Genomic DNA, 25744 nt, shown 5'->3' with positions numbered 1-25744 from the left:
ATAAGCGCGCACACAACTGAAAATGTCAAATTGACAACTCAGTCCGGGCGAATTCTCTAAAGCGAGAAGTTTAATATTAAGACCAGGAATATTTGGAATCGTTATTTGATGCAAAATTTTAGTTAGAATTCTACTAAAACAATTAGATTATTCGCTCTTGATTTCTATGAGGTGATAATCTAATTGTTAATTAGTATAAATCTACTATCGTTCTATCACGGGTATTTTCCTCGGACGGGGCATTATGGGCTTATTATGTCTCTCCGTGAAGTGTTGAGACAAAGTTCAACATACGCCTTTCGAAATTATCACTCTCCCCACTCTTCTGTAAGTATTGGTTGGAAAGCAACATTACACGCGTTCAAGACCTCCTTGATAATAACGGTTATGTTTTATCCTTTAATCAATTTCCAAACAATTTCAACACAACCCTTTCAAACTCTATTTTGGATCAATCAAGTCTATCCCAACCCCAAGAAATGGAGCAATACAAAAACGAACTTTTTCTTCGCAAACTTTAAACGACAAAACCAAAAATAGCGCAAACACAATTTCCACCAAAATGTATACTCTGTTCAATATGTCTTTTCACCCCCACCGCAGAGAGCAATCTTAAGACATGGTTCAGTCAGGAAAACATTCATTGCGTTTATCAACTACCATTCAAAATAAAGAATGACATAAAAATAACAATGTTTCAATACAAGATTCTCACAACATTCTTATATTCCAACTAATGTTAGTCCCTTTAGAGTCAAAATACATAATCATGATGTAAGCCCTCAATGTTTGACTGACAGGCTCCATCAATCACGTGTTTACACTGCTCTCTAATGTCATCCTTTTGGAGCGTATTTCAAAACTAGCGGGTTGGTAAAACTAAGGAAGCCGTCACTTTATCATACAGCATGATCTTATACGGAATCTTGAGAATATGGAACACATATAGTCTGAATAATATGCAAATTATTGCAAAATAGCTCCTTGCATGAAAAAACGTGGTCTATTTTAGCAGCTTTGTAGCACTTCTAAACAAAAAATTAATATACCGCGCGAAATTGGTATTGTAAACAAAATAACAATGTTTAATAAAACATGGTAATATTCTGTAAACTTTTTTCCTTTGTTTTTCTTCCTATTCCTGTAGTTTCGTTTTACCTTGCCTTAGTTAACTAATTAGTGCGCATATTTTTACTAATCGGTAGCGTCTCCTCAAGTAAAATTATTGTCAATATGTTGCTCAAAATTACAAACTTTTAACCAGATTAATGTACACTATTTAATTACTGCGTACTTTGAACTGTAAATGTCAATGTCAAGTTAACTACTAATAAAATCTCAAAAAAAAAAAACCCAGTTCTTTTCGCAGCTAATTTTACCCACGGATGGTCACTCTCTATGAACTACTGATACTCCTGAGTCCTACTGCAGTTAAGTACTAAGTTATTGCATTGAAAGATCAGTGTCATAGTGGTGACATACTAAGTGAAGTCTTCGCCAACAACTTTGAGGTCACTGATTTTTTTCGCGTTAAAACTTTCACCTGTTTTACAAACATACAAATCAGTCTGCTATAACATCCATTAAAAAATACAAATACAAATACTTTGTGTAAAAATTACAAATATACTAAAACTCTGGTAAAAAAGGAATACACTAAATTAAACTCCGTTTTAACAAAATACAAATCGACTAACATATTGATTAAACATTTACAAATCTACGGAAACTCTGTTAAGGTAAACATATCTATGAAAAGTCGTCACAATTAATAATCTCATGTATATCCATATACACAGTTAACTAAAGAATAAAAAAGCACCGCACTGTCATGGATATCCTACTTTTTACACGAATTGTTTTTTCTGTCATGGCCTTAATAACCCTAAATATGTGAGTTCAAACTCTACACAAGTTCCCAAAATTTCTCACTAATTTTATCACAACATTAAGCATGAAACCACTAACTGCTAATGTGCCGTCTTAAAAATGGCGGCAATATAAATATGACGAGTAGAAGACTAACGTGCTCCCCTGCTGAGTAGATACTTCACAGCTTTAGCTTTACCACGACCTTCTGCGATCATCAATGGAGTTTTACCCTTACTATCTTTTGAATTGATATTAAAACCACGTGACAGCATTGTTTCGATGATGGCGACATTACCACCATTGGAGGCCATGTGCAGTAAGTTCCTTCCATACTGGCCTTTCAAAGACGCATCTGCTCCATTGTCGAAAAGATAGTTTACGGCCTCCATCTTGCCAGACACAGCCGCGGTCATCAAGGGAGTGTCACCATTACTATCTTTTGAATTGATATCAAAACCACGTGACAGCATTGTTTCGATGATGGCCACATTACCACCTTTGGAGGCCATGTGCAGTAAGTTCCTTCCATACCGGCCTTTCAAAGACGCATCTGCTCCCTTGTCTAAAAGATAGTTTACGGCCTCCATCTTGCCAGACACAGCCGCGATCATCAAGGGAGTGTTACCATCACTATCTTTTGACTTGATATCAAAACCACGTGACAGCATTGTTTCGATGATGGCGACATTACCACCTTGGGAGGCCCTGTGCAGTAAGTTCCTTCCATACTGGCCTTTCAAAGACGCATCTGCTCCCTTGTCTAAAAGATAGTTTACGGCCTCCATCTTGCCCAAACCAGCCGCGATCATCAAGGGAGTGTTACCATCACTATCTTTTGAATTGATATCAAAACCACGTGACAGCATTGTTTCGATGATGGCCACATTACCACCATTGGAGGCCATGTGCAGTAAGTTCCTTCCATACCGGCCTTTCAAAGACGCATCTGCTCCCTCGTCTAAAAGATAGTTTACGGCCTCCATCTCGCCCAAAGCAGCCGCGATCATCAAGGGAGTGTGACCATTACTATCTTTTGAATTGATATCAAAACCACGTGACAGCATTGTTTCGATGATGGCCACATTACCACCTTTGGAGGCCATGTGCAGTAAGTTCCATCCATACCGGCCTTTCAAAGACGCATCTGCTCCCTTGTCTAAAAGATAGTTTACGGCCTCCATCTTGCCAGACACAGCCGCGATCATCAAGGGAGTGTTACCATCACTATCTTTTGAATTGATATCAAAACCACGTGACAGCATTGTTTCGATGATGGCGACATTACCACCATTGGAGGCCTTGTGCAGTAAGTTCCTTCCATACTGGCCTTTCAAAGACGCATCTGCTCCCTCGTCTAAAAGATAGTTTACGGCCTCCATCTTGCCCAAACCAGCCGCGATCATCAAGGGAGTGTTACCATCACTATCTTTTGAATTGATATCAAAACCACGTGACAGCATTGTTTCGATGATGGCCACATTACCACCATTGGAGGCCTTGTGCAGTAAGTTCCTTCCATACTGGCCTTTCAAAGACGCATCTGCTCCCTCGTCTAAAAGATAGTTTACGGCCTCCATCTTGCCCAAACCAGCCGCGATCATCAAGGGAGTGTCACCATCACTATCTTTTGAATTGATATCAAAACCACGTGACAGCATTGTTTCGATGATGGCCACATTACCACCATTGGAGGCCTTGTGCAGTAAGTTCCTTCCATACTGGCCTTTCAAAGACGCATCTGCTCCCTCGTCTAAAAGATAGTTTACGGCCTCCATCTTGCCAGACATAGCCGCCATCATCAAGGGAGTGTCACCATCACTATCTTTTGAATTGATATCAAAACCACGTGACAGCATTGTTTCGATGATGGCCACATTACCACCATTGGACGCCATGTGCAGTAAGTTCCATTCACACTGGCCTTTCAAAGACGCATCTGCTCCCTTGTCTAAAAGATAGTTTACGGCCTCCATCTTGCCCACATCAGCCGCGATCATCAAGGGAGTGTGACCATTACTATCTTTTGAATTGATATCAAAACCACGTGACAGCATTGTTTCGATGATGGCCACATTACCACCAATGGAGGCCATGTGCAGTAAGTTCCATCCACACTGGCCTTTCAAAGACGCATCTGCTCCCTCGTCTAAAAGATAGTTTACGGCCTCCATCTTGCCCACACCAGCCGCGATCGTCAAGGGAGTGTGACCATTACTATCTTTTGAATTGATATCAAAACCACGTGACAGCATTGTTTCGATGATGGCCACATTACCACCATTGGAGGCCATGTGCAGTAAGTTCCTTCCATACTGGCCTTTCAAAGACGCATCTGCTCCCTCGTCTAAAAGATAGTTTACGGCCTCCATCTTGCCCACACCAGCCGCGATCATCAAGGGAGTGTGACCATTACTATCTTTTGAATTGATATCAAAACCACGTGACAGCATTGTTTCGATGATGGCCACATTACCACCAATGGAGGCCATGTGCAGTAAGTTCCATCCACACTGGCCTTTCAAAGACGCATCTGCTCCCTTGTCTAAAAGACAGTTTACGGCCTCCATCTTGCCCACACCAGCCGCGATCGTCAAGGGAGTGTCACCATTACTATCTTTTGAATTGATATCAAAACCACGTGACAGCATTGTTTCGATGATGGCCACATTACCACCATTGGAGGCCATGTGCAGTAAGTTCCATCCATACTGGCCTTTCAAAGACGCATCTGCTCCCTTGTCTAAAAGATAGTTTACGGCCTCCATCTTGCCAGAGACAGCCGCCATCATCAAGGGAGTGTCACCATCACGATCTTTTGAATTGATATCAAAACCACGTGACAGCATTGTTTCGATGATGGCCACATTACCACCATTGGAGGCCATGTGCAGTAAGTTCCATCCATACTGGCCTTTCAAAGACGCATCTGCTCCCTTGTCTAAAAGATAGTTTACGGCCTCCATCTAGCCAGACACAGCCGCCATCATCAAGGGAGTGTCACCATCACGATCTTTTGAATTGATATCAAAACCACGTGACAGCATTGTTTCGATGATGGCCACATTACCACCATTGGAGGCCATGTGCAGTAAGTTCCATCCATACTGGCCTTTCAAAGACGCATCTGCTCCCTTGTCTAAAAGATAGTTTACGGTCTCCATCTTGCCAGACACAGCCGCGATCATCAAGGGAGTGTCACCATCACTATCTTTTGAATTGATATCAAAACCACGTGACAGCATTGTCTCGATGATGGCCACATTACCACCCTTTGAAGCAGAGTGTAGTACGGTCTCTTCATTTTGATACTTGCCTTTCAAAGACGGATCTAGGTGGTTATTACAAAATATCAAATAATGTCACAAATATAACTCTGTTTAAAATTTATACCTCACTTGTACATAATTTATATAAAAAAACGAACCTCGGCATTATTTTTTTTATTTCTTACTTGATAATAATGTCAAGATCACTTTTCCTAGCGTTGATATTCATTACAAAATGTTTACAACTAAATTTTTACTGATTACACCCGTATTCATGTTACGTGTATTGCGGAAAATAGATGCTATTTAAACGGCTGAAACCTCAGTCAAACTGTGAAATAAGCTATTTTTCCTGGGGACATTGCACGTTTCCCAATTTACGGGATATATAATTCAAACGACTTGAGTGCAGTCAATCAGCTCTCAATAGTCTGACTTCAGGTTGAATTGGTCCGCATTCAAAACAGTCGCTTTAATTCTCACGGCATGACTTGATAATCTCAACTTTAGTTTGATGTTTCATGACTAAATTTGAATTCGACCGTAGAGAAATCAGTTGTGCTTAAATTTTCGAGAGATGGCATGCCAAAAAATAGTTGCTATGCGTGCAAGAATGAAAACGCGTGTAAAAACCATGCCAAGCCTAAATCAAGGTATGATTATGTGATATATGCACGTTTAAAATTTTCAATAAACAAGTCCACCACTTTTGCATGAGGATTTGTTCAGTACCCGAAAAGGCTTCTCGGCTCCTCCTGATGTGTAGCCTCGATTACCAGTTGCTGTTTGGGAGAGGAGTCCGGGCTCTTTCCCCTTGGGGAGGACACTCGAGGACCAGACCCGAGAGAACGGCGGAAATCGAGACTAGGTGTAATGTGACATGATGACTCAGCTAAAATATGGTTCACTATTGCTGACCCACCATTGTGTCAACAAATCTTCCTAGCTCCACGCTTATATATTAATTTCTATTTTTCAGTGGCGTAAATGGTGGCATTCTGAACATATGCATGCAAGGTATCATTGAATCTCTCCTCTTGCACCAGGGTTCAGTAGAGAGTAGAAATTAAAAGAGAGTTCAGGGACTAGACTAGCGAAAGCATGAATATATTGTAAATTGACAATAGAAATCAGCCAATGATCATGCAAGAAATTTAACAGTTAAGGGAAAAATAAAATTAGAAAATGTCTTAAGTATGTAACTGTATTAAGTAGCATTACACTGTACTGTAATGATTTATTTAGCATATTGTTCCTAAGAGCAAGTTAAGTTCAAATTTAAGGACAACATTTCTGTAGTTTGCCATTCATGTAGACTGCTGCTGTCTACAGCCTATGTAAAGGAAACGATCGCCAGGACAATTTTCCGCTTATTCCTAACAACCGTACTTAGTGTGCATTTCATTTTTGATTGACCTCATTCTGGAATAAAAGTGTAGGAATTACGCCGTGTCTGTTTGTCTGTTTGATTCAGCTACTACATGTATCATCCAATTCTGGTATAAACGGAATGTATTCCAAACATCCGGGTATACAGCGGGTGCCCCATATGGTGCATGACATCTGTAATCGTTATCCGGTGTTCAGAAATTTCTTTCCTCTGTTGATTTATCGGGACAGAAGTGGTTTTTCATTTGTGTTCTGTATAAGATTTGTGGTTAATTTCTTGCTGGTTTTTTAACTCTTTTCTTTGTGGTCATTTCACATTTTATTACACCAGCGCTGACCTTTTCTAAATTTAAGATTAGCATTGTATAAATGAAGGGTATAAAGACGCTTTGCACATATCAGTGGCGGATCCAGACCTTGAGCAAGGGAGGCGGGGGGGGGGGGGGTTGAGGGCTTTTTTCAAAAACACACACAATTCTGTAAAATATGAAGTAATATGAAAATGTCAAACAACCCTGCCAAATATGAAGTACTAATGAAACAATACTTGCGCTCAATCCTGGACATAAGTGCACTGGATATGACGTCCACTCAGCTTCACCAGCTACTTGGAAGTTTTCTCAATCTACTTCTAATTTTCGGAAGAATCTTACAGGAGAGCTGAATATTGAAACAATCCGGAATAATCATGAAACTGCCTCTTCAAATTGCAGCCTTTTGTAAAACAACAAATAAAAATGGTGGCTGCTTCATTTGATAAAAGGAACGCAATATTCTTTTAGAATGATCCAGATCAGGATGAATGATCCAACACAGGGTTCACTCAGAAAATTGCTCCCTTTTCAAGGACCAAGTATTGTTTTTCTCTCAGAGTCTACTCTTAAGGACACATTTGGCAGGTTTTCATAGAGTAACACAGCATGATAATGATTTTCATTCAAGATTTACACCAAGATACCTTTGTGGATATCTTTGTGGAGTCAAAAAATGGAAAGGTTTTAACCTGGGAAATATTGACATCGAAATCTTAAAAGCAACGATGCTCAAATCAAAATCTTTTAAGCTAATATGATGCTTAAAAGCCAAAATGTTAATCGATCCTGGACAAATCTTTTAACATCTTTTAAAATGTCACCCAGAGTAAGAATGCAACAGGGAATGCTGTATTATCTCGAAGCTGGTAATGTAAGCATGTCTGACGGCAGAAATAATTTACATTGAGAAGATTGTCACATGAAAGTCTCCAAAAAGTCTTAAATATGAACAATAGAAGCTAACAAAGCATTTCCCGAAGGTGATAATGAAATTTTTAAGACAGGAAACGCACTGGAGAATTGAGGAGAATTCAAATACTGTATTTGCTATTATTACAGCACCATATGTAACAATGGGCATAACGAGATGATGTAAACGAACTTATTGATGAAAGGAAATACAAAAGAAGAAATCAGTCATTCAAAAATTCAATCTCTAAGAATTTTTTTTTGCGATCTGTTAATTTTCTTTTCAGTTCTAAATTTTCAATGGCTTCTGTCCACCTTCATCAGAGTTGCAATGTTAAAGTTCATTACTGCTCGCGCTACAACCCCACTTGCTGTCATGTTATTGATTTTCTAAATCAACAGTAAGTAGGCAAAAAAATCTTAGAGAATCTCTATCTGTGATTGCAACACTGGAAGTAGTATTTTTTAGTCACATCAAAAAATCAATATTTATACGATTTCTTTGTCATACTAGAAAAATATACACAGGTGCAGTAGAAAAAGAGGTAGCTAGGTGCCTGAGCTCTAAACATGTTGTTACCCCAGTACAGACAATCAAAAGAAATTTATATCAGAAAGCCCTCAAGCAAATCAGATGCAGACCAATTAAACCTACATTAATATAAATTATTGATTTTGCTTTGTGATCCACTGATAGAGTTTGATACATGTACTCACAAATGGTCTAGGTTTGCGCCTTTGCTAACCTTTATACAGAAGAAAACAGCTCAGTGCATCACTGAAGGAGAATCCATCCAAGGATTAAATTATTCCAGAAATTGAATTATTGTTTAAGGGGTTTTATTGAGGTATTTAACGTCAGAATGGCTACTCTGGAATAATCCAGAATATACTCTTATTCCAGAACAAGGTCAATCAAACACTCCCCTAAACAGCTTTGTTGCTCTTCTGCACCATGATCAGTGCACACATCATTACAAAGTCAGCATGTATTGAACATGAAGAAACACAAACCTCTTGGTCCAGCTGTTGTTAAATCTCCTTTCCTGTCACTGTCTGTTTCTGTGTAATCTGAAGAGGATGGTGAAGCTGTATCTCCATTTGCATCTGATGAGAAGGAGAGATCTTATTACATGGCTGCATGTTTCATTAAAATGGATAGGAATCGACATGACTTAAAGCAGGGGTTTCAGTGAGGTTTTTTATCAGAAGGGCATCAGGGTATGACATTTGAGCAGAAAATTACTTAACATGGTCTTTATTCAATTATGGTCTTTATTAAAAATAGAATTCAAAACATCCATTACAATTAACAATAAAAAGATGTAAATAAAAATGGGGTATAAATACAACCTACGTAGGAACAAAGAAATGGTTTAAATAATAATAATAATAATCAATCTGTATTTGTACTCACTCTTGCTAAAGAAAAAATTACAATTTCAATGAAAATATTAAAAGTAAAAATTAGAGTACTAGTTGCCTGGAATAACCATAGGGGCTAGCGGAGCCAGGCAGCCAGTTAACATCAGTATTAAATAGAAATAAAATACAGGTCAGCAAGAAAACTTGAGCACAAATGCACACACAAGAAGAAGAAAAAAGAAGAGGAAAAACGCTATTTCTATGCTATGAAGGAAGTCTAAAATAGTTTAAGTTACATGTGAATACAAAACATGAAAATGAAGAGGAAAATAAAACAAAATGAAGAGGATTATTAAATAAAATCTAAGGTGGGCTAGAGCATTTGAAAATGTGCTGAATAGAACACACTTGACCCACCCCTACCATTTGGCACAAAACAGAGTGACCCACCCCTCAATGAAGGTGAAAAATTACATGACCCACCCCCTATAAAACACGATATTTTTGGTTGCATAATCCAACAAAGTCACATAAATGTTTGTGTGCTAACTTTTGGTGAAATTTTAGATTTTAGATATATTTCTTTACAATAATACTAAAGGATCTAAAAATAATATGGTTTTCCTTTACTCTTGCAACTTTCAAGTCATGTCTGTAAACTGTACAAAAAAAACTTGACAACAACCCCTTGCATTCTCTGCCTCTGGTCTCGCTTCATGTGGAATAGTGATCCATCTAGAGAAGGTTGTAGTGAGTCCTGGGACTCACACAACCAACAAACCAACCTCGTACTCAGGGTCTCTCATCTCACTCCAGGGGCTGGGAAGATCAAAGACCCTGGGAACGAGGTTGCCAGCAAACTTTGAGTGTGAGTCTCAGATCCATGAACATAAGTCCTGTACCCTTGTGGATAAATAGCATGTAGACACAAGTTGGCCGCTTGGAGTCCCGGGAGACTAACATGGCGAAGGAGCATAGTCAGTTGGAAAATTTCTGCACAGGGACTCCTGCTTGCTCATTCTGTTAGACTTCTTACTTTTCGTACAGATTCACATCTTGTAAGTTACATAATACAAAGAAGGAATGAAGATGTTTTGGTTTAATATCATTTGATATTAATATCGGCTTGATGCGTACAAAATTTATGTGTGGCCAACTGTTCCATTAGCATCAAGACTTTGATTGTAAAAAAAGTATAAATGTGTCCTAATTTGTGTTATAAAATAAGATGACCCACCCCATGGGTAGCCAAAAACTGAATGACCCTACAAGCATGCATGCACACACCCACGCACAGATAATAACACATTTATTGATGTAACTGAGTAAAGTATAGTTCATAAAGGTTATAAAAGAAAAAAAACTGAATGACCTACCCCTTTCCAAGGGCTAACAAACTGATGACCCACCCCTCTCTGCTCTGCAGGGGTTTCATTAACAGTTTCAGCAGGAGGGTAACTGGTTTTCACAGGCAGCCAAATATTTTTCAACTGAACATCTTTATAAGAAAAACATTACTCTTAATAGTCAAACCAGGTGGGCAAAATCATCCTCACAGCCCGTAAATTTGGCTGGTCCCTAACATGCAGTAGAACAACAACATGACCTAGAGCTCTAACAATTTTACTGCATGTGAGTATTATACTCTTCCTTGAGGACCCATGCATGCTTTTCAAAGATAGATATGCTCTCTTGTCTATAAGCAAGTTCATTGCCTCTATCTCAGGTTTGTTTTTATATGTTTACTGATACTGATTTCATTATCCGCTGTTCTCAACATGAAGTAGCCTTTTTGAAAATGGGTCATTTTGCTTCTTGTAAAAACTTTCCTCTTCTCCCCACCTCAACCCTGTAAATTATAAGACAATGAATAAAGCAAGCATGGATAAAGCATGAATGAAGCATGGATAAAGCATGGATAAAGAATGAATAAGGCATGGATAAAGCATGGATAAAGCATGAATAAAGCGTGGATAAAGCATGGATAGAGCATGGATAAAGCATGGATAAAGCATGGATCAAGCATGAATAACGCATGGAGAAAGCATGGAGAAAGCATGGAGAAAGCATGGAGAAAGCATGGATAAAGCATGGATAAGGCATGACTAAAGCATGGATAAAGCATGGATAAAGCATGGAAAAAGCATGGATAAAGCATGGATAACGCATGGATAAAGCGTGGATAAAGCATAGATAAAGCGTGGATAAAGCATGGATAAAGCGTGGATCAAGCATGAATAAAGCATGGAGAAAGCATGGAGAAAGCTTGGAGAAAGCAATATAGATAAAGCATGGATGAACATGGATAAAGCACGGATCAAGCATGGATCAAGCATGGATAAAGCATGGATAAAGCATGGATAAAGTGTGGATAAAGCATGAATAAAGCATGGATAAAGCATGGATAAAATGGCATGGATAAAGCGTGGATAAAGCTTGGATAAAGCGTGGATAAAGCATGGATAAAGCATAGATAAAGCGTGGATAAAGCATGGATAAAGCGTGGATCAAGCATAGATAAAGTGTGGATAAAGGATGGATAAAGCATAGATAAAGCATGAATAAAGCATGGATAAAGCATGGTTAAAGCATGGTTAAAGCATGGAGAAAGCAATATGGATAAAGCATTGATGAACATGAAAAAAGCACACATAAAGCATGGATCAAGCATGGATCAAGCATGGATCAAGGATGGATAAAGCATGGATAAAGCATGGATAAAGCGTGGATAAAGCATGGATAAAGCATGGATAAAGCATGGATAAAGCGTGGATAAAGCATGGATAAAGCGTGGATCAAGCATAGATAAAGCGTGGATAAAGCATGGATAAAGCATGGATAAAGTATGGATAAAGCATGGATAAACCATGGATAAAGCATGGATAAAGCATGGATAAAGCGTGGATAAAGCATAGATAAAGCGTGGATAAAGCATGGATAAAGCATGGATAAAGCATGGATAAAGCGTGGATAAAGCGTGGATAAAGCATAGATAAAGCATGGATAAAGCATGGATAAAGCGGGGTTCCACACGGTTACAGAAATAGCACAAATTACCTGTTGCTTCATCACTGCCACTCTCGTCCTTTTTGTCAGCAAAGTGGGTCACATGTCTTTCTGCCAGTACAGCTCCATTTGTACAAGAATCGTTGAGGATATAAAGTTAAGATAGTGTGACTGTCATTCTTCATGTCATGAGCAATGTATACCAACTTTTTTAATGTTAATAACATTCCATTAAACAAGCTAAATGACCACCGATTTATTCATTAACAACTGCATTGCTAAGTGGAGATTGGGTGCCCGAGACATCCAGGGGCTTCCACTATTGGCAGCCAGCTCCTAGATGGAGACTGCTCCCATAGCTGGCAAATCCTGGAAACTGAGCCATGACACCCCACGTGGGAGGGGAGACAGGCACCTGACAAACTGAATTAACAGTAGAAAGAGGGATTGAGGGAAGGGAGGGGGAATGCTTGAAGATGTGCTCCCATGCAAAACAACTTTTACTGTTAACGCTATTGCTGTGAAGGCTTCCAACACATCTAAGTGCAAGAGTCCTGGTGTATGCACATATAGGAGAAACACCGCTGTCTACCACAGGAACAGAGGTGCTCTTTGTTAACTCTGTTAAATTGCATTTAACTTCTTTTACAACCTGGTCACACTATCTCGTGGGAATCGTCTACAATATTACCTACCAGCACAAGTTGGTGGAACTGATGCCTCTTAGAGGCTTGGGAAATTAACATGTGCAAAACTCCACTCAACTGCAATGACAGCATGTACCTGTCCCAAGGGTATAGAGCCTTGCCTCTATTGGATAAGAACTAATTTCCTAATATATTCGGTTTTTATTAGCAACTGCGATCTTAAGAGCTTCTGCCTGAGAGACTGGGGCAGACTTGGAAATGAAGGTCGGCTGATTTCGCTTAAAATTGGTACACATAGTTGTTATGTGGACTTATGTAATATGCCAAAGTTTCCGGTTCAACAACCTTCCTTTAGCCGAGTTCTGGATATCAGCCCCTCAGGGGTCCCCAGAGGCTGATTTTCAGTGCAATTTTGGCCAGTTTTCAATCTCTCTTTTAACAACGTACAAAAACAAAACCATATTTGTAATGCCCTATTCTTAGGCTTCTATGGGTAGAAATATTAGCTTATGGGAATTTTTCATTAGCTTGTGGCTGTTATCACAACTTGGTCCTATTTGAGGCATATGGGAAGCAACCGGAAATGGCCTGTGTTTCAGACCACATATTTTCCATGCCCATGTTTTATATCATGAAGTCTAAGTATCCCTGCAAAGTTCAGCCCTTAGTTTAGTAATATCAAGAAAAAAGTACTAAGGTTGAGGCTTTTTTACTACGAAACACTTCATGAGAAATTACCTACTACGCACTTCCTGCCAGAGTCTTAATTCCTTATTAGGAGAGATTTTTTGACATTAGCCACAAAATTAGCATACCATTAATGATCTCGAAGTGAATTATTAAAAGAAAAAATATATTTACAAACCAAAGACTAGAAATTAATTTTCCTACTAACAGATTTGAATCTAAATTTTATGCAGCATTTGTACCCTGTACCCTGGGGACTGGAAGGTGATGAGGGGGAAACTTTAAACGTTGATAATGAGGAAAGTACTCAAAATACAATGAAACAAGTTGTTTACTGAGTATATAAGTTAGGTGGGAAAAGCTGAGCCCAAAAAAGCCTTATTTATGGGACTCTGCCTTGTTTCCATGGCAACCTTGTTTTGTCAGGCATAATTACCCTAAGTTTAAGTTTTCTCATCTCATTCTCTGTTTTTATTGATGTTTCTTGGGACAAACATAGTTTTTTGCAACTTTTTCATTCCTTTAGTACCCTTTCTCTTTTCATTTAATTTTGCTATAATTGGCAAAAACGATATTTTGACTTCATGGAATAGTCATGAAATCCAGACTGGTAGATTCAAAATGATGGATGTCTTGGAATTTATGACATTCTAACGTCAAGTGCCTTCATAGCTTACTATTCACCATTATTAGAATTTTAAGCCTTGAGTTTTTTTCTCCTTCTCCCTGCCAGAAGATGACAAATACCTTGTGTGACTAGTGGTACTGAAATTTTCAACTTAACTACGACACACCCAGAGGTGCTTTCCTTGAAGCTTCGGTCTTTGCTTCTCTTTGGTATCGATTCTAAATACGAATACCATTATTATGATAGAGATTGTAAGTAAGCCTTGTGATACAATAGGGGGCATGTGAAACTACTTAATTCATCTCCAAGCCCTTTCGACTTTTCAAGTGAAACAACATCTAATATGGCATCAAAAATGTTGACAATTGAATTGTGGGTGGGTAGACAGTTTAAGTTAGAGATATGTTGTTCAAATATGTATGCAGATGATGATGGAAGAACGATCCTTGAACAAGTGGAACGAATTTAAGACATTAAAGCATGTAAAAAAATCTTTAAGTGTAAATTCTGGGAGAAACGTATACTCGGAAAAAATCCGAGTCCCAGATGGGATTTGAACCCATGATCCAGAATCTACTCTTAATATCATGTTGTTGTTGTTTCTCTGTTAAAAATGAATTTATGTCTGATGAACATGCATGCAGTCACTCTACCCTAGGATACTTAAGGGATGCTGTAGTTATCACAATGCTGAACTCCTTAAATATTCTATCTGAAACGTCAGCGGTAATCTATTCTTCGGTTTCTTCAATTTCTTTTTTCTCCTTGATTGAAAGGGTGTTGACATGCCCCACTTTGGTCACGCAAACAGGTGAATTTTCAGCGGTGACGTGGGCAAATCACAATCTCCTTTAATTCATACTTTAACTTCCATTCAGAGAAATTGTCAACTCTGTGAGACGCGGCCAGTTTATTACCACCAGTGCCCACTTTAATTTGACCATCAGGTGGGTAACATCTCGATCAAATGTCGCTACTGGGAGAGTCACAGCAGGCTCTGATGGCTTGTTATCTCATGCCCCACATAATTATGTCATCTTCTTTCAAAAAGGGACACCGTATACTCATGTTTCTACATGTAGTTTTCCAGGAGACTAAATTGCAATAGCCAGACTTTCGCTCCTCTGCCTTTGAAGCACACTCAAATGAAACAAATTCACTTACAGACTGAATAGATTTAATAAGTTTAATTATCTGATCGCAGATAGTTTTTTTTCTTGTAAATAAACAATCCAGCTGGCAAGATGTCCACGTGCTGGCCATATATTCATTTCGCAGTTGCATTTCATCAATTTACGACAGACTGAAGTAAACCTGTAACGTAGTAACACAGTCGGATTCTATACAAAACTGGCAACTGCCTAGTGCATAGCACGGTCACGACCTAATGGTTAGCGGGCTGAACTCCGGATCGAGCGCTCCTGGTTACTAGGGTGCTGCCATATCGTCTTGGGAAAGGCAATTTTCGTTCACAATGCCTCTCTCCGTCCAGATGTATAAATGGGAGCCAGTGATTATCATCCTGTTCAGGGAAGAAGAGCAATAACCAATTTAAGCTCCGGTAGGTATGAGGCACTGGGCCTTGTGTCGACTTACCTTACCACCTCAGCAAGCATACTGGTCATCCTGGGGATATATATGTTATTTGCCGGCTGGGAGGTCCGTATGGTGAAAAACTGTGACCAAGGTCTTGAAAATGCTGCCCGAGGCCGCAGGCCATGCACGGTATGAATCAACCTGAATTTTCATTACTCGCAACAATGCACTCACATCCAATTTATCACTGAGGCTAAGGTTTTTAACGTTGCTTCACTTTTAAGCGATTATAAGAAAGGGACATGCCTCTAAACCTGAAGCCAGGTAAGCATTTATAGTAAGTGAATTTATCCAGACACTTTGCATATAGACTCGAAGAGCAAGACTGCATTTTGTATTAGACAATTAGCTATAATTATATTCGAACTTTCCTTAAGGTTCAAAGCGATTTTAAAGTAGTGTCATGAGAGACGTTGTAATTGCATTTAGTGATTGATAAGTTGTTTTCTTCAGAAAAGAACTCCCTGACAAGTGGGTTATGATACGAAATGGGATCACAAAGCTTGGCGGCTTATTTCCTGATTTCATTAGCGCTTCATTACTCGGAGCCACAGACTTGTTTCGTTAAACGGGTTGAATAAACTTAATATTGCAGTTTGGACCAAAAAAGATGCAATGGTGCATTGTGATTAACCGGCAAGAGATGGATTGTTAGGTATATATATGTTTTTTTCACAGTGACTCCATTATCTGTAATTTTCAAGACTTCTTCCACAAAATTTATAACCGTTGCCGGACCAAAATCTGATCGGTCCTAAAAAATCACATAAAAATTTTTGATTAACGGTAAGTCTTTTCGGTTACAATTAACTTCAGAGTCTCTAATTCATGACTTCGAAGAAAAAAAGGTATTAATCGCAATTAAATGGCTGATTTTTACAGACATGCTTTGTTGAAACTGTAACCAAAAGTGGCCTGGTTAGTTATTTTCTTGTAAGTTTTTTCTTGGTAAAAAAGCCTCAACCTTAGTATTTTTTTCTTGATATTACTAAACTAAGGGCTGAACTTTGCAGGGATACTAAGACTTCACGATATAAAACATGGGCATGGAAAATATGTGGTCTGAAAAACAGGCCATTTCCGATTGCTTCCCATATGCTTCAAATAGGACCAAGTTGTGATAACAGTCATGGTCTAACGAAAAATTCCCGTAAGCTAATGTTTTCACCCATAAATGCCTAAGAATAGTGCATTACAAATATGGTTTTGGTTTTGTCTGAAATCAGTTGCATGTTGCTAAAAGAGAGATTGAAAACTGGCCAAAATTATACTGAAATCAGCCTCTGGGGACCCCTGAGGGGCTGATATCCAGATCTCGGCTAAAAAAAGGGTCGTTGAACCTGAAACTTTGGCATATTAGATAAGTCCACATAACGACTTTGTGTACAAATTTTAAGCGAAATTGGCCGATCTTCATTTCCAAGTCTGCCCCGGTCTCTCAGGCAGAAGCTCTTAAGTTACAGTCAAGCTTGCAAAACCATCAACACCTAAAATATGTCTGGAATGTTTATTGTGTTACAACCAATCACAAGCAAGATCTTAAACCACAGAAACAACAGAAAACAGATGCATTCCATCTGTCATGGAACTATAAATTTAGTTTTTGGTTTTCACTTTGTCCCAAGAGACACCCTCCATTCAACCACATAAAACAGGTGAGTTTCTGTCAGTCATGGAACAAATTTGTTTTGTCTCAAAATTTTCTGTTTTTGATATCAAGAATTTAAATAATTGCTGTTACAACATATTTAAACACTTGCAACAAGGGTTTAGGATATTTTTAAAGTGAAAAACTATTTTCACAAACCATTATGCATTGTGCTGGGCAGATGTGACTGTATGACCAGCAGGGTCAGCAGTTGAATCACTCAAGCAAAATGATCCAAATCAGTTATTCAAATTATGGTTGTTATTTTAACAACAACAAAAAGTCATGAGGAATATTCGTGAAAATGGAAGTCTTAAATTTTTGTAATATGTATACATCTAATGCAAATTTATTTGGGAAGGAACAGTAAACAATGAAGGTGTTTACTGTTAGACATAACTTATTCCAAAATTAGGAAACAATTGCATTTTATCATCATTAATCTTTCCAGAGTCTTTAGATCAACAAATCACTGGATCCATTGACCTTATGGATTGTGATTGTATAAAGATCAAGTTGCCAAAGATGATAGCAAGGTTACCAAAAAGAGCAAAACTTTAAATTTTTAACCATCCCTATCTTATAGCTGTTTCAAAGCAACTGTCACTTCGCTTGAGTAACTGTACGCTTTGGCTTGTCAATTCTTTTTTAAAATTTGCTCAAGCTAAGTACTATATGTGGCACTTGATACCAAAGAATAGCGATTATTTAGAACTTCCATAATATACATGTATGAAGGCTGAGGGTGTCTCTTGGGACAATTAGTGAAAACCAAAAACTAAATTAATAGTTCCATGACAGATGGATCATGAATCCATCCGCTTTCTGTGATTTCTGTACTCTGAAGATCTTGCTTGTGATTGGTTATAACACAATAAACATCCCAGACATATTTTTGGTGTTCACGGTTTTATAAGTTTGATAGTAACATCTGCATGGATTAAGAGAGGTACTGGGGTAAACTGCATTGCCTAAAAACATAAAACAATGACCACACCAGGGCATAAATGTCTGTTTGATCCAAACTCTAGCACACTCAAAACCATTAGACCAGTACACCCATGCTAAATATTGTAGACTATAATTACCATTGGTGTAACAGAACTTCTCTGCCAAGTCTTGGCGCCGAACTAGTTTATGTTTTAACCCATCACACAAAGCCTGGTAGGTTGCAGCAGGACCTTTCTTTTGTCTCCAGTGCTTTAACATGTGGTATCCCTTTTCAGACAGTTGGTCATGACCTTGCTTTATCTCTTGAAGTTCTGCATCACTGACATCTAAGCGACGCCCAAGCTTTATCCACTTTTCTGCAATTTCCACACCCAATTCTTCTAATTCATCTAATGTGGGTGTGCCATGTTTTACTACAAAAAGAAACAATTCAGTACAAATAAATTGTTGTTGTTGTTGTTGTCACTCAAAATGCTTTAGAATGAGGGCCTCTTTTCTTAAATATTGTATCACAGACACCCCAGTAATGTTTGGAGATAACTTTCAGTAAAACCTGTTGATACATGGATTTTACCAAAGACAAGTACAAATATCTTTGTGATGTCAAAATATTAGTGGCCATGACAACACTGTGCAAACGGCTTACCACTTTGACAAACTGGTAAAAAAAATGGTATTTATTTATATCTCATAGTTACCAAAATGAATTTTAGCACAGAATGATTTCAACTTAGGTTAATTTGTTTTAACCTAGGTTAGGTATAATCCATCATCAGTACAAATGTCAGTTACGAAGTCAGCAATACTGTACATGGAGAAACACAAACCTCTTGGTCCAGCTGTTGCTAAATCTCCTTTTCTGTCACTGTCTGCTTCTTTGTAATCTGAGGAAGACGGTGAAGCTGTATCTCCATTTGCATCTGATGAGAAGGAGACACTTCATTACATGGCTGCATGAATTGGCATGAAAGAAGACTTAAAACAGAGATTTATGTATGACATGGGGTATGACATTTGGGCAGAAAACTATTAATGGTCTATATTAAATAATGGTCATTATTAAAAATAGAATTCAAAACATCCATTTGAATTTATAAATTATAAAAAAGGCGTAATATGAAAGGTATAAAAAAAAAATCTAGATGCAATATGATCAATTACATAAGTGGGAACAAAGAAATGGCATAAAATGAAGAGGATTATGAACTAAATTAGTTTGAAAAGCATACTATTCGTGACACTGCCCTTGTAAAATAGGTCCCGGGATCCCACCGAGCTGGCCCGTTTTCCCGGCAGGATCCCTGCTGGGGAAAAAAAATTCCCGCAGTGTATCTCAGGAAGAATCCCACAGAGAAATCTGTACTGACAGGATCCCGCCAAGAAAAAATCCCCCCCGGGGATGCAGGCAAGAATCCTGCCAGGAAGCAAAATCTTGGTGGTATTCCCGGCGACAACTAAATTCTTGCCGAGAAAAAAATCTTGCAAAGAAATTCCTGCTGAGAAGTGGCACATTCTCGTGGCCAAAATGTAAATCCCAGCGAGGGTGCGTTAAGCCTGATCTTGAGATTTTGACTCTGGAAGCAAGTGCTGCTCTAAAACAATCGTGAGCCATATCTAGATAAAGTTTTAATACTTACTACGACTCAATCTTACAGTTCAGCATGTCGAAAGCAAGCCATGAAGACGAAATCCCACACGTGTTTTATCTATAAACATGCCAGTCACGTCTAGACAAACTGGAGCTTTTAATGGCGACGACTAGCCGACTGCTCTAAAAAGATCTTTGTTAACTTTTGTGTGGGTAGCTTCTTTGTTTTGAAATTTCTGCATGATTTTAATTTTAGAAGTCCATAGATAGGATTACCTCTCTGCTCTCAGCATTCCAGTGACCATCACTCAGTGATGATCTTCCGATGGCAAACTCTGAAAATTGCCTGTAATATAAACACTCATTTGGCGTTGAAAATTTTCTTTGTGACAGCATTTGGCAAATCTCTTTAGTGGAGATCTTCTTGTAAACTTGCCAGGGGAATCTTCCCACCAAGGTCGTTAACCCAGCAATACAACTGGCTGACTAAAATCATGTGTGACATAGCACACGCCATCCCGCGAGTAGGAGGGAAAGGCTTTGAGAAAGTTTGAGGGCTTCTTCGAGTGCTCTTAAAAAATCCACATCAGAAGAGCTGAAAATTGTTTGTTTGCCTGGTTTGTTTACTTCAAGGCTTCAGCAACGACCTTTCTGCAGGGAAAAGCTGTTTTGTTGAAGTTGTTATAAATTACGTGATTGCTTGTGCGAGAAATTTCACGAAGACTTCTTCAAGCTAGCCTCAATGGAACTGTGTATGTATATCTCTTTTTGGCGTAAAGTGTCTCATACCAATTTTTGTACACGAGCTAGGGTGTTTTAAACAACTGTGACTAAATTTTCTGTTAGTTAATTAATTAAATCATGTTGTCTTGAGTAGAGTCATTTATCAGTCTGTTTTCCTCGCTATCCAGCTGTTTGTAAACTTCAAACTTTGCACCATGAATTTTGCCAGAATTTCTAGTTCTTAAATCATTGCCACCGTTTTTCTGTCATTGACATTTTAAAAACGTATTCAAGTGGTATTAATTCTAACTGCCATATGACTATATGTATACTTAAGTTGTTACTTACTTACATTTTTAATTAATTAAGTTAGTTTTGTCTGTATTTTAACTACTATCAAGCACACAAACACTGGGAAGTTTTAACCTTTATATGAAACACAATGGCTCCAAAAGAAATTTGTGGCAGCATGTCCAAAATTTTGCTGAGATTCCCACAGTGAATCTCGCCAAGAATTTCACTTCCCACCGCAAATCTTGGCGAGATTCCCAGCAAGATCGCGCCAAGATTTTGGCTGCCGTGAATTTTCTTCTCAGCGAGAGTCTTGGCAAGATTCGCAGTAGGATTCTGGCGAGATTTTGGCCACCGGGATTTTGGCTTCCCCGCGAGAATCTTGGTGAGATTTGCGGCAGCCGGCGAGATTTTAGCCACCAGGAATTTCACTTCCCAGAGAGAATCTTGCCAGGATCCCGGCGGGAATCAAAATCCCGGCGGCCAAAATCTCACCAGGATATTGGTGGGATTCCCGCCAAGATTGCGGCTGGATTCCGCCAAAATCCCAGTCCTTATTTTTAAAGGGACTGTCCCTTTCACACTCACTTAATAAGACAGGGAGTAATGCAACCTTCCTTGAGTGAGTTGGAAGCGTAAAAGGATTTGGAAAGGGAGGGAAGAGAAATGAGAAGTGTGGCAGCAAATTAATTGAGTTCATTAGTGTGTTTGAATAGACTTTTTCTGTGTTACGTAATTCATTTGTGTCAGATTTGTTATCGTACGTGTTTCGCTAATATTAAATCAGAACTTAGCACTTTTTTGCTTGCTCAAAAAAGTTGAATTTTAATCCTCCGCTTGTACGGTAGAGATCATTTTTTTCTCTTTTGGACATTTTTGAATATCAAGGACACCACTACTTGGACTACTGTAGATCCATAGTCAAGGCATGGACATTTGGACTGTTGTAGATTCATTGTCGAGGCATTGTTTTAAAGTTTAGTTTGTGCAATTGAATTGTGTTTAATAGTAAGAATAAATGTTTATCTGGTTAACATTTGATGGTAGCAAAAGTTGGTTTGACCAAAATATGATACGAATCGAAGATCTCCTTTAAGAGAACGGTAAATTTCTGTCCTTTACAAACTTTTGTTATAAGTTTAAGCTCAAACACCCTTCACCCTCTACTTCGGTCTTCTTAATTCTATATCAACTTCTTGGAATTTAGTATCTGAAAATCCTCCTTTGCAATGCCCACAAAGTGAGGAAAAAGAAGAAATCATTTCCACCAAATATATGTACATCTTGTTGGTGAAGAAATTCTTCATACCACCTACCGCTGAAACTAAAATCTTAAAACCAAAAAGTGTACGAACTACCTTTCCAGATCAAGACATTCACATAACAATGTTTCAATATAAGATTATACACAACATTCTCGCCACTAAAATGTCTCTTTTTATAGCCAAAATTTCCTCAATGTATGTCCTCAATGCTTAGCTGATACACACTCCCTTGATCATATGTTCTTACGCTGCTCTTCCGTGCACTAATGACTCTTGAGAGCCTTATTTCCTAAAAAATATGGCGTTACCATCAAGGTCACAGTTATGCACAAAAATGAATCAACCCTGGGAGGCCTTATTTTGTAAAATGGTAACAGAACCCCTATTATAGGTGTGTAAAATATGGGCAAGTGGAGAACTTAATCTCAAATATATAATGCATGGATCACTTTGAAGCTTCAACATCCCCCCCCCCCCCCCCCCCCGGCAACCCCTGGGCATATGAACTTTTGAAGATTGGCTCATTCAAATTCTGTCCTCATGGGCCAAAATGGCGTTCAAATGCCCTACCTAAGTGCTGGATTTGATGGTACATTAAAGTGTAAATTGAAGATCATAAATGAAAACAGGGATTGTAGTTTTTCCTCAAAGAATCACAACTGGACAGTGCAGCAGTGCAAGCCTCTTAGGAAGATATTTCAACCAGTCCTGTGGACACCACAGGAAAGAAAATCGCCATTTTGATTGTAGATTTACTTTTGAACAAGTTTTAACTGAACTGGATTCCTTGTGTGATCAATGAATGTGTCCAATTTCGCAAAGTCACGTATTAGTTTTTGGCGCTGCTGTTGGGTTACCGTTTTTCACTCTAGAGCATCATACCACAGTGTAAAAAATTTAAGATACTAGACACATTTAGCAACTGAATGCAATACCCTTGAATGAGTTATATTGAATATTGTTTGAGAGAGGTTTTTGTACATTTTACAGAGTTTGTTCATTCACTATTCAATAGCAGTTCATGTTCTGTGGACAACAACTAACGAAAAAGGCAAGATCAGTGACCGTGATTCCCTGCACATCGACTAACAATTGCCTTGACTATTCAAGCTTCAACTCAAATACACTCTAGTTTTTAAACATTAATCTTCTAAAATGCTGTAAAGCTTTTGCTGCCCTCAGCTTATCAGCCTTCACTAACAAAAGCGACTTCTTTTGCCTCAAACTTCTCCATACCTAGAACAACCATATGTATTCCCCTGGAAACACTTGACATTTCTGGTTCAAATTGGGGTTCAAATTGGGCGGGGGGGGGGGGGTGGGGGGGATGTTGAAGCTTCAAACTGATCAGCGCATAAGCAGACAAAACAGATTTAGTAAGGACAGTGTAAGGAGGGAAATCTTAATGCAAATTATACATACCATCTGGAATAATAACATGTATCCCTTCCACTAAATTATGAATCACTCTTTTGAACTTCTCGCATTCTGTGCTCCAACAGTGAGTCTTCCTGTAGTTCTCTCTGAGCAGCTTGGCATTGTTCTCTCTCTCTTCAGGTGTTTGGCTGGACAGCTGTTTGATCCTTTGAGCCCATTCCTCCGCATTATCTGTTTCAACAATAACAGAATTTCCACCCTCTACCTCCTCTAAAGCAATGGCTATTCCAGACTCATCAGACACAAGAACAGGAACAGCAGCAGAAATGGTTTCCAGGGCAACCAATCCAAATCCCTCAGTGCGAGATGGTAATGTTACTAGGTCTGCTTCACGGAACATCATTCTAAGCTCATCTTGCTCGTTGCAATAACTACGGATTGTTAACTGGTTGCGCCTTATACATGAGTTGCCAAGAAACCACTGTTCTAAATTTCGGTGTTCACCTGTAGATGAGCCAACAAATGTCAGCTCAAACTTCTTTCCAAGGGAGCCAATGGCATTTGCAACAATGTCATAACCTTTGAGAGTTAGATCCTCAAAGCTTGCTCGGCCAAACATAAAAACATTGAATTTCTTTACCACTTTAGTCAGCGGTGTTGATTCACTGCAGAACTTTTCCAAAATCCCAGGGGTAATCATCTCTACTTTAACATTTGGCAGACTTCTGCCGTACTTCTGTTGTAGTCGTGAACCCACAGCGACCACTGCATCTGCTGCTTTGCACAGAGCAATTTCATCTTTATGTTTCTTCTCATTTTCTTCAATTGCATCTACTGCATCGCTTTCCGTTCGTTTGAATTTTCCTAGGTCTTCACAAAAAACGTGGACGAAATGTACCCATTTGCACTTTGTCGCTCGGACGATGAAGAACGCAGGGGTTCCAAACTTTCTTCCATGGCCTATCACGATGTCAGGACATAGAAGTTCCGGAGGTGGAATTTTCAACCAGTCCAACGGATCGGAAGATCCAGGAACACTCTGAGCCGTGATCAAATTAACTCCGTGTTGTTTGGCGTCTTCTCTATCCAACTCATCGCTCTGCGAGACGTAACAGTGAACCTTGATGCTATCACTCGATGTTTTCGCCAAATTGACAGCAAACTCTCTGTTGAAGGTGGACAAACCACCTTTTGACGACTTCCACTCGTTGCACAGAAACATGACGTTGCAGATTTTGTCAACTTTCTGTTCTTCCGAATAACTACTTGGGCAAGCATTCCTTGATGATTGCCCACAATCCATCATCTGGGCTAATACACTTCTTCACAGCTTCTACGCGAGCTTCTACAGGCACAATGCGGTTGTGTAAGAGTAATCTAAACTTGTTCTGCGATAACAAACTCTGATATTCGGAGATGTGGGAGTTGTTTCCTCCTCTTAATCTATGCATTATGCATCCAGTTTGTTTGTCTCGTTCAATTCCTGACCGCCATTCGTGTGTGAAGGATTTAAAGAATGAAAGAACTATTGTGGACATCAGCCGTATCCCCAGGGTTATCTAATGCATACTTTTGTCGGCTTCTCATGCATGCTCCCATGGATAGTAAAGAGACTGGATTGGAAACTACATTGTAGCTGTCGTCACCGACAATGATATGTGTATCCCCGTGATATGTGTATCCCCGCACACATATCACTAGTGATATGTGTATCCCCTCCAAAATGGCGGCCAGTGATATGTGTATCCTCCACCCCCCTCCCCTCTACTTTAAATAGCAATATCCTCCTTGAAAGCGCTCTCGTCGTCCGGTCCCTTACTGGACGAACGACTAACCCAAACAGACTTTAAACGCAAATCTCAATTTTTGTAGTTGAAAAAGCTTACGTATCTGCTGCTGGAATTGTGTTCTTATCCTAACTGGTTTTCTGCTAGCAGGATACAATGAATTTAAAGTTGAACACCAAATGGATCTAGATATATTTCAATTTAAGTTTCACGGCACGGGATTTCTAGGACGATATTAATTGCGCGGTGAATTGCTAGCAATTTTGCTAGCAATTTTGCTAGCAAGTTTCATATTAATCGACGTTTATTCTTCGGTAGATAGCCTAGATAACGGCTGTCTTCAGGGGATACACATATCACTGCGCCATGTAATAATTAGTGATATGTGTATCCCCTGTATGCAGTCTTATACAACCGAGGTCAGTGAAACTCCAG

The 25744-nt window shown here is 39.0% G+C and overlaps 2 protein-coding genes across 3 annotated transcripts; both read right to left on the bottom strand.

Moving 5' to 3' along the window:
• Positions 1-379: 379 nt before the first annotated feature.
• LOC149113898 (uncharacterized) lies at positions 380-3843 on the bottom strand. The gene has a single exon (XM_089286549.1). It carries the CDS (start codon positions 3765-3767, stop codon positions 2022-2024), a length of 1746 nt encoding a protein of 581 aa, XP_089142675.1. The 5' UTR covers positions 3768-3843; the 3' UTR covers positions 380-2021.
• An 875-nt stretch (positions 3844-4718) lies between these two features.
• LOC110060230 (uncharacterized) lies at positions 4719-25424 on the bottom strand. Of its 2 annotated transcripts, XM_089286547.1 has the most exons (7): positions 23568-25424; positions 19106-19198; positions 18416-18691; positions 12173-12244; positions 10492-10613; positions 8765-8857; positions 5173-5200 (listed from the first exon to the last, which is right to left on the bottom strand). In XM_089286547.1, the coding sequence occupies exons 1-6, from the start codon at positions 24826-24828 to the stop codon at positions 8783-8785; spliced, it is 1899 nt and encodes a 632-aa protein (XP_089142673.1). In that variant the 5' UTR covers positions 24829-25424; the 3' UTR covers positions 5173-5200; positions 8765-8782. The 2 variants fall into 2 exon arrangements, with proteins under 2 accessions (XP_089142672.1, XP_089142673.1); XM_089286546.1 differs by lacking the exon at positions 10492-10613 and having other exon boundaries at positions 4719-5200; positions 23568-25420.
• Between the last annotated feature and the right edge of the window lie 320 nt (positions 25425-25744).

The sequence above is a fragment of the Orbicella faveolata genome, unplaced genomic scaffold, assembly GCF_042242905.1.
Source record: "Orbicella faveolata isolate gen_17 unplaced genomic scaffold, um_ofav_v1 contig_14, whole genome shotgun sequence".
NCBI classification, from domain to species: domain Eukaryota; kingdom Metazoa; phylum Cnidaria; class Anthozoa; order Scleractinia; family Merulinidae; genus Orbicella; species Orbicella faveolata.
The sequence above is the reverse complement of the archived record's forward strand: the minus strand, read 5'-3'. Positions and strand labels throughout refer to the sequence as shown.

Bases quoted from the DNA above. Each gene is read 5' to 3' on its own strand.
- LOC110060230 (XM_089286546.1), bottom strand. From the start codon at position 24,828: ATGATGGATTGTGGGCAATCATCAAGGAATGCTTGCCCAAGTAGTTAT. The intron at 19,199-23,567 runs GTATGTATAATT...CCTTCTCATCAG, and splicing joins ACATGTTATTATTCCAGATG to ATGCAAATGGAGATACAGCT. The intron at 8,858-12,172 runs GTAATTTGTGCT...CCTTCTCATCAG, and splicing joins TGGCAGTGATGAAGCAACAG to ATGCAAATGGAGATACAGCT.
- LOC149113898 (XM_089286549.1), bottom strand. From the start codon at position 3,767: ATGGCGTCCAATGGTGGTAATGTGGCCATCATCGAAACAATGCTGTCA.